The following is a 9,852-nucleotide window of genomic DNA, read 5'->3' as shown; positions in this document are numbered from 1 at the left end:
AAATATGATTCTGGCCTTGTTGCCATTTCTTCAGATGGGAGTAGGCTGTGTTCAGTAAGTAGGTGACAGCATTATCCACTCTGATGTGATCCTGATGGGCAAACCACAGAGGGTCCAGTGCTCTAAAGAATACATAAGAGATTCATCAAACAAGAGGAGACCATTTAGTCCATCAAGTCCACTTGTTTAACTAATAGCTAATCTGCTCCTTTATCACATGCAGCTTCTTCTTACAGGTTATAAAGGTTTTTGCTTCAACTCCATGTTTCGGTAGTTTGTTCCAGAGTCCCTCAACTCTTTGTGTAAAGAAGACCTTCCTGGCTTCAGTCCTAAATGCAGTCCCCATTAATTTCCATTGGTGCCATTGATTACGTGATTCACCCTTAAACTGAAAGAATGTTGCTGGATCAGCTTTATCAAGGCCTTTGAGGACTTTGAAGATATGGATTAGGTCCACACACTGTCTCCTCTGCTTGACATTAAACAGCTTTAATTCTCTGAGCCGGTCACAGTAGGACATGTCTTACTCTGCACAACTTCATGTGCTGCTGTGTCTTTCTTGTACTGTGGTAACCAGAAGAGCACACCGACTCCAGATGTATTCTCACTAGTGAGTTATATCTATCTATCTATCTATCTATAGTTTGGGCATAACGTCTCTTGACTTAAATTCAACAGTTTCTTCTCTGCAAGCCAATTAGTCAATGAAAATGTTGTGTCAACTGTGGTGGATGACTAGGACCCTTGCCCAGCCAGGACGTCTACACGCTGGAAGGACCGGGGGAGCCATCCTATTCAGAGTGTTACCTTCCCCAGAACGCTAGATTGCAGCCCCCTTGGTTTGCAGCGGTGCCTCAGACTCCCACAGGGCGTCATGGGAGTTGGAGTTGGTTACAGCCCTGTTGGGATCTGAGGATGCCGCCAGGGGGTGCTGCAACAGCTCCTGAGCCCTCTTGGGTGGGTTTTCCGCCATACCTGGACGTGCTACCAGAAGTAGGTCAATGAGCACCTGGAGCACTTCCAAGGGTGTTATAACTGGAGCCAGAAGTCATTACTCCAGAAGCCAGAGTCGGGAGGAGGAGGATGAAACTTGACCGGAGTAGTGGAAAGGAGAAGAGAAACAGAAAAGGAAAGAAAGTATTGTGTATGTGCTGTGCTTTGGACTGTGGGAAACGGGGAAGGGGTGTGCCTTGAACTTGTGTCCCACGCTAGTCTGTGTTGGGTTTAGCTGGCAGTGCCAGCCTGGGTGGTCGACCCAACATAGACCCCTAAAACCTTTTCAGAGGTTGCTTCCTGTATGACAGCATCTTCCATCTTGTATTTATAATTAATGATCCTATTGTCAATGTGTAGCTCTTCGCACTTTTCTACATTAAACTCCATTTTCCAGGTGTTTGCCCAGTTCTGAAGCTTGTCCAGGTCATTTTGAATTCTTTTTGCTGCCTCCTCGCTGTCTGCCATTGCTCCAGTTTTAGTATCATCTGAAAATTTCACAAGTTTACTGACTATACCAGAATCAGTGTCATTAATATAAATCAGAAAAAGTAACAGTCCAAGGACAAACCCCTGAGGGTCTTCCCTGATGACCTCATTCTCCTCTTATTTGATCTCTCCTGTCGGGTAACCAACTAAAGATGCAGTTAACTCTGATGCCTACAGCTTCTAGTTTCTGGGGTCACAGGTGAGCCGTATTAGTCCCTCTTGAGTCTTTATAATATATGAAGTCAAAAGCCACCAGCTGGGAGTCATGAAGACGTTCGGCTGCATTTAACTAAACACTGAGGTCATTCAGGTAAAAATGTACAAGAAAGATCTGGACATGAAAACCCAACACAGTAATTAAGATGAGCAGAACAAATGATGTGAGACTTTAATGGCAATTCAGCTCTAAGATGCATTCCAGCAAAAGGTGTAATAGCATAATTTCTCCAGAAAACACATTGCTTAAATATTTTAACAGAAGTCATCATTTTTAAGCATTCCTGGTTCCAAAAACATGTTTTTTTTGTAATTAATGTGAACATAAATAATAATTTAAAGTATAAAAATAGCAATACATGTAACAGTATTAATAAATTAAATTGAAAGCAATCATAATAACATAATAAAGAGACAGAAAAAAAAACAATGTTAATAAAAGCAAGAAATAAATAAATAAACAGTGCAATTTACAATTGTTAGAAAACAATAAAAAGTATTGATAACAATTTCATTTAGGTATTGTAAAAACACGTCAATTACTTATTTACTCTTCTGTGACACAGTGGAGGAGACGCATGCTGCTGCCACTCTTCCCTCTTAACAACATTTTTCATTAAATTTGGCGTTAAATTTGCTAAGTGCCTTGAGCATGGGAAAGGTTCTATATAAATATAATGTTTTATTATTATTAAAGCTTTAACAAAGGCTTCTTTAGGTTTTCATAACTCTTATAAAACATCAGTTATCAGATGGGTTATTCATGTCTGTGCTGTGTGGCGTATTGACATGCTGGTTAAATGACTTGTTAGCATGAAGCATTCACAGGTCTTATAATAAATCTGTAATATCAAGAGGAATGTGTCACAGTGACGGCACCTCAGAGTACTCCAACGTGAAGTTTTGTTAGAAGGTCACATCACAGAGATGAAGAAACACTTTACTGATGCTTTAAAAGTGTTATGGAGACCCAAGGAGTGTGTGTTAAGGTCTTGTTACATAAGAGTAAATAGGTGCGTTTTTGCAATACCTCAACTAAAGTGTTGCCAAAATATTACTTTTATTACAAATGCAGTGAGGCCCCAAATGTGCAGATGTGTAGAAACTTGGAAATGGTGGATACAACAGGTGCACAGATGTAGTCAAAGAAACAGCATAGCTTGGGGTGCCACATACGTGATACACATGGCAGAATTGTGCCGATACTGGAGAGTGGCTTTATGAATGGATGAGTGTGGCCAGTTAGCCTGGCATACCACTCAGGGCTGGTGCTGCAATCAGAGTGGGTTTACAAAATGGATGTATGGGATCAAACAGCAAGTAGCGTTCTTTCTTACATCTGACGTTTTTGGCTGCACTGCATGCAAACACTTGCATGAATAAAATTCACAGTGACTACTGCAAATAAACGTTCATTAAATCACACACATACAAATAAATACAAATGAATGCTTTGAACATGGCCTTTAGTTCACAAAAAAACCCCAAAATGCCTAGTGTTCAGTCAGCAATAATCCGTCTTTGCTTGTTAAATTATTAAAAGAAAATTGTAGAAGTATTTACCAGCCCTAACCTGGTTTAACTCATCACTGTCACGGATGTCACCACTGAAAAGTCACAGATTTACCAAAACAAAGACTGCTGCCATTGCGTTAATGGCCCACCGGAGACTGAACACTTGGCATTCTGTTCAGGCAACATTAACATTTAAATTCTGGTGTTAGTCAGCTATGTTAGCCACGGCACAGAGTGGTCTTTGTAATTTTAAGAAATGCCACTTTTACAAGACACTTGAAAAGAAGAATGCCAGTTCAGCTTCATTTAAGAGATTCAGTTGGCATCATGAGTTACCAATGATGATTAAAACCCACACTACGGGAATCCTAAAGTCCTTTTCTTGTGAGCTTGTTACAGCCTCTTCTTCATTCAATTATTTCCCTCATGATTGCCTGAAATCTCTCATGCCCTTTAGGTACCTTCATAGCCAGATGCCGAGTTCTGCCTCTGCTTCGCTCCGATCGTTGAAGATACAGGACCGCGATCGTCTTCGGTACATGCTGCCGTGAGGCGGCGTTGGTGGTTTTGTTGTTTTAATCAAGTTTAAATAAAAGTCAGATTTAAGGAATCGGGGGTAGCAGTCTTTTTTCATTAAGATGTAGATTTTAGTTTGTGCCAAGTCAAAACAAGATGGTGTTGGGTTCAGCAGATTCTTTTTAATGGCTTCCCTTGTGGAATAATCAATGTTTATCTATGTAGAAAAAAGAGAGAGAGAGAGAAACAGATATAACCATTGTATGTCTTCCTGCTTTCTCCCTAAGTGAAACTGTATACATTAGCCCCGTGACCCTTTATTATCTTTGTGTGGCAGTGATGACCCCATTAACCTGTTAGGGCTACTTGAGAAAACTATTAAAAAAGAAATCCCTGAGCCAAAGCCTACGGAGAAAACAGTACAGCTACATATTAATTGCCAAGAGGAACACCATAGAGAAAACTATTTGATAATCATCCATAAATATTCTGCAAATAAATCAAATTGTCTTTCAAAAGGTTTAATACAATATGTTTGTAAATACAATTCTCTAAGTTCAAGATGTGAAATATTTTTGAATATAAAAAAGGAAAAGGCACAGTCTGATTTATTGTGACAGAATATATATATTTTCACTTCTTTAGCTAAATTCAGGTCTATTTTTATTTACCTCCTCTCATGAAAACGATGGCCCAATCTGCTGCACTGAGGCTTGATTCACAATAAAGGACAGAGCAATCATTCATTAAATTCTAGAGTCCTAAAACAATGTAAGAAGTCAGAAAACGCAACAACCACCACCTTTCATGGTCTGTCAACACCAACTGTATCCTCAAAAAGGCTCAGCAGAGATTCTTTTTATCCCGAGGAGGCTAAAGAGCTTTAGGGTTGGATCCGAAATCCTCGTGGACTTCTACTGCAGTGCTATCAAAAGTATCCTGACCACACGCATCACGATGTGCTTTAGGAACCTAACTGTCAGGGTCTCAAGCTCCTCCAAAGGACTGTGCATACTGCTTTTAAAATCATTGGGGCTGACCTTTCATAGCTTCATACTATTAACTCAGCCCATTGTCTGAGGAGGGCTAAATCCATCAACTCAGACAGCAGACATCCATCTCGTCCCGTTTTTCACTCCTCCCTTCTGGTTGTCATGTTTCAGCTAAGGGTTTCTCCCCTGGCTGGGCTTCAAAATCACATCTCTTGTCTTTTTTTACATTTTTGTGACATTGATCTATGTCAATGTTACTTTTATTTGTTATCTGCTTTATTACCAATGTCGGTGTTTTGTTCTTTGTATATTGTGGATGATTCCCCAAGACGTGGGACTACCCGTCGACAAGAAAATGTAATGTATTCTGCCAATCTTTATATATACCGTAATATGCTACCATGGCTGTCCGTTTGTCTGTCCAGGATTTTAAATCATCTGTAGCTCGAAAAGCGTTTGACCTATTGACCTGAAATTTGGTACACATATACTACATGACGTCTACTATTCGCTTTCAGGGTGATGATTGACCTCCAAGGTTATTCCTCTTTTTATTTTTATTTTATTGTAGAATCAACTCTCAGCAGCGGCCAGCAGGGTAGCCATGCAGCGCGTGTGTACGGGCGCCATTCTCATCCCTACCACCTTCTCCATCACTTCCCCTACCTCTTCATATCTTAAATCATTCTTAAGGCAGATTGAAGACTTAAGTGACAGCTTAAGTGAAAAATTAAGGAAAACATATTAAGTAATTGCAACACAAACACTGAATTAATCAGTTTTAACGCAAAATGATACCGAAGAAAGAAGAAAAGAAGCGGGTCGCTAGGGTGGAGAAAAGAGGAGCTGCTCAGAAAGCAGCAAGCGCATCAACCTCTGAGCAAACGAATGCTAAATGGACAGAGAAAGAGCTTAAAAACTATGAATGCTCAAGTCAAGTATATTCACTGCATGTTATCATGCAGTGCGCCATTACTGGTGTATAGATAAATACTGTTTAGCATTCTCAGTTCCAGTTGAAAAGCTGCGGTTGAATAGTGGTGAACGTTTAGCTCTCACTTGTTTTTTCTGCTTCAGTTTGGTAAGCCGCAGCTCTTTTTGTTGTCATGCTTCCCAATTTCATTGTGTAGTCATCATTTTGTTTTGTTACATGTTGATGAGCCGTGGTATTAGCCAGCTGCTCAATGGCTCTCTATTCAGGCTTATTCTCTTTGCTACAGCACCTCCCATGTTTGGCTTGACAAAGCCTGCATATGTTGCTAATGGTGTGTAGCACTGTATTTTACCATTGTAGTGATCTTGACGCTCAGCAGATGGCGTTGATGTTCTTATTTCCCTTGCTATGAGTGGCCTCAGCAATGTGCTTGAGAGTCAGCAGAATGCGCTGCTGTTCTTAATCCCTTATGCTATGAGTGGACTTAGCAATGCACTTGAATGTCAAGAGATGCCACTGCTGTTCTTTCCTTTCTACCATGTAACACCCACAAACAGTTTTCCATAAGAAAGATGCTGAACTTCAAGAACTTTGCAGAGGATGGCTCTACCATATCATGTATCACATCATAAGCTTTCAATTAAGAAAAGATCAAGGTGGTTCGAGGGTAATCACGTGACAGATGAACACAACTATTAGCATTTTATATATTTCAATTCTGTAATAGCAGAGTAAGAGCACTAACTGGACCCCTGATTAACATCTAGTATTTTACGCAACAGAATGGGTTTATATCAAGTACCCTAGTTAAGCAAGCCCTAACCTCAAAGATGTGCACATGAGTTTAAGTGGTGAAGCTAAATGGTCCCAGTGTAACTGACCAACATCCCACCCAGGGTCATACCCAGTCCTGCTGAGGAAGGCTTGAAAGTGGACTCAGTGAATGAACAGATGGACAAGATGTGTCTATGACCTGTGGTGGACTAGTATCCTGTCCAAGATTGGTTCTGGTCCATCTTCCAGTATTGTCAGGAGTTTTGAAACTGAAATTGAATGGGTTCATAAAATGGTGGCATGCATCGGTTCAACATAGACATGTGTTTGCTGTTTATGCAAATAGTGTTTGAATTCAGACTAGCAGCTTTGCTGTTAAAAGTTTTTTGCTTCTCTGGGATCATGTGAATGTTGCCATGGAGATAGTCCCTTATGTCTTGTTCAGATATCAATCTCTTGTCACCTTGCTCTGCTTATGCGATGTAATGTTTATTTTCAAGTTCTGAGAGACAATTGTGTGTTTTCTTTGCTAGTATCCTACAAAACCCTTGACAAGCGGCGTTGATCTTGCATAACACTTTCATGATTATCATCTGAACGCTGCTTAACACAACTGAAGATTGTGAAGTTCAGGCTGCTTATCAACTGAGCTGAATCATGACACCTTCTTCCTGCTGTTGTCTTAGGCTTTCTGCATGCTGTATCTCAGAGATCGAGTTTTGAATGAGACAACACTTTTTTGCTTACTGTCTCAAAACTTGCAGTTTATACTGATAGCCTACAGGAGTTTAGTGAGAACACCTTCTCCATTCCCTAACATGTACACGGCAGTTCTACGTTGGTTCACTGTGAGTGAGCAGGTGCTCTTATACATTTATGTATGCCCTATAATGGGCTAGCGTCCTATTTGCTTGTGTCCAGTACTGCTGAACAGTGTTGATCTACGAATTTCCTGGTTTTGACCTTGTTTGATGAACTTTTCCCTGAAAATTTGTAATGCGGCTTCCTTGTGCAATTGTTATTTTCCCTATCGCTCCATGATGCTTTGTGAGACCATCCTGACATCTCAGAGCTATAGCAGCCCATGTTGGATTCACCTCCTTCACTCTGTCCTTCCCAGCAAGCTGTTTGAGACCTACCAGCACCCTCCCACCTCTCCAATTGTCCACCAGAGAGCTGTCAGAAGCAGAAGCAGCTATGGTGGTGACAATCTAATGGAGGTGTGAAGAGACTTTTCAATCCTCAATGACCCAGTTGGGCACAGAATGTCAGAAGCAGCAGTCGCCCCCAGATGCTGGACCAGATGGTGAGTGACAAATTGGAGTACACCGATGCACATGTGTTGACGTGCCCTGATGACACCATGGAGTTCTGGGTTACAAGGCTGGATTTAAGCCATGAGCGAGCTCAGTATGCACTGGAGGTTCTGTGTTGTCTGGCTTCCAGCTAACTGGAAGATGGAGAGAGGGGTGAACAGACTGACATTCATAAAAATGAATGAGTGCTGGATCCAGTGGAGATTTCCGACCGCCTCCCGCTGATTCCAGGGACTTGACATCTAACGCTCTCTATTGTTTTGCCGTTGCTTTTCTGTAACTCTTATGTGGACTGGGCTTGTGGAAGCCATGCCACATTGAATGTGTGCTTCCTGCGCCTGCTATCTGCAATATATTTTACTGTTTTGACATTAAATCATTATCACTGTTATCTCAAATGTGTCTATGGGGGCCAAGCCGCTCTGAATTCATGCTTCCTGCTCCTGTTGTCTGCAATATATTTTAATGTTTTGATGTTAAACTGTATTACTGCTATCTCAGGTGTATCGATGGGGGGCTAAGCCTCAGAGAATTCATGATTTCTGTTTCTGCTGCCACTGTCTACAAGAAATTTTACTGTTCTAATATTTCATTCTATAAATTTCATTCTTGTAGGCACTCCTGCTTCACAGCTCAGGTTACATTTTAGGCCAGAATAATCAAGTTACCAGACGCTTCTCTAGTCTTCAGGGACACGTAAAAAAAAAAAAACTTTTAATGCCCTCAAACTAATTCACTGTCCCTGTTTCCACTGGCTTCAATGCATCTCTGCAAAATTCACAAACCTTTCGGAGATTTTACTGAACACAAGGGAAAAGGCTCAGCTCCCCATGACCCTGAAGCTGGATCATTGGGATTCAGTAGATACACGGATGGATGGGTGGATGGTTTTAATGAGTTGTGACCTGCAAAGGACTAGCATAGTGTCCAGAACTCATTCTTGCTCATTGCCTGCAAAGTCTCTGGAAGCTGCGATTGGAAGTCAAGTCTGTAATCCTCAACTGGTAATGATACTGTTTTTATGGTGGCTCTCCCCTTTATCATAGAGTTACAGTATTGAACTTTTTCTCTCAAGCAGCCCCAAAGAGTATTTAAGTTATTTTAAGTGTACATATGATCATACCTCCTTGGGTGACCCAGTTTCAACATAAACAGAATAGATCTTCTTAGCCTTAGAGCTCAGTTTAGCAGAGGGCTTCGTCTTCTTAAAATCTTCACAAATCTGCCAGAATTCAATATTTTCTTCACTGAATTGTGACTTTAGGAACATGCTGAAGACTTGAAGTCCATCTGCAAAGCAAAAATAGAAGGAGCCTGATGTTTGTTGACTCAACGAAGAGTAGCATTGCCTAAACATTTAGAATTAATAACCTAATGAGCCTCATAGTTACTGGAGGCTAAACTGCCAAAAATCAGTGAAAGGTGCTGTATACATGCTGTTGCCTGCTCCTCCATAACAGCTACACCAAAAGCATTCCATTCCTGTTTGACAGGGTGTCCAACTCCAGTCCCCGAGAGCTGCTCTATTAGCTGTAGGTTTTCCTTCCTGCCACTTTATCAAATTCTTCTATTAACTCTTTCAGAGCTGATGTCAACATTTAACGAAATTCTGGGGTAGAGGACGGTAATTGGCTGTAAACTGTGACAGAACTCGTCCTTATGTTTTAGTTCAACTCTCTTTACTAGAAGGAAAGTTAAGTAGCCTTTGCTGATTTAATCTCGATTCCCTGTGTGTGCATGAGTAGCAAAAAAGCAAACAACCTCTAAAATGACATCTGACGAGAGATTAATGCAAATGTGAAAATTAAAATACTCCATGGGTGTTTTACGTATTATTGCTGAACCGGACTCTGACTTGTCGGACTTGGAATTTGATGCAAGTGATCTAGAGATGGCGGTCAAAAACGAAAGTGAAGGACCAGCAACTGGTCCCCAGCTGATCGTGGTGCTGAAAACGTTCCTGTAGCTGATACGCCTACAGCAGAGTTCGCTTGGGAGGACCACCACTTATGATGACGAGAGGTACGAACCATATTGCATCACACTGTGACTGCCACCGCCGCCAACCTGCTGCGTGAAGACAGCCAGGCAGCCGGCCCACCGTGCA

General features: G+C 41.2%; 1 protein-coding gene across 2 annotated transcripts in view; it reads right to left on the bottom strand.

The window, feature by feature from the left end:
- Positions 1 to 2,623: 2,623 nt before the first annotated feature.
- The window catches only part of LOC114658900 (regulator of G-protein signaling 21-like), a 30,244-nt gene continuing 23,015 nt past the window's right edge, over positions 2,624 to 9,852 (bottom strand). For both annotated transcript variants that reach the window (XM_028811010.2, XM_051932811.1), the window contains exons 4-5: positions 8,869 to 9,035; positions 2,624 to 3,946 (exon numbers count right to left, since the gene is read on the bottom strand). In XM_028811010.2, the coding sequence (XP_028666843.1) occupies positions 3,677 to 3,946; positions 8,869 to 9,035 (437 nt within the window). In that variant the 3' untranslated portion in view covers positions 2,624 to 3,676. The remainder of the gene's footprint in view (positions 3,947 to 8,868; positions 9,036 to 9,852) is intronic.

The sequence above is a fragment of the Erpetoichthys calabaricus genome, chromosome 10, assembly GCF_900747795.2.
Source record: "Erpetoichthys calabaricus chromosome 10, fErpCal1.3, whole genome shotgun sequence".
In the NCBI taxonomy this organism is placed as follows: Eukaryota; Metazoa; Chordata; class Cladistia; order Polypteriformes; family Polypteridae; genus Erpetoichthys; species Erpetoichthys calabaricus.
The sequence above is the reverse complement of the archived record's forward strand: the minus strand, read 5'-3'. Positions and strand labels throughout refer to the sequence as shown.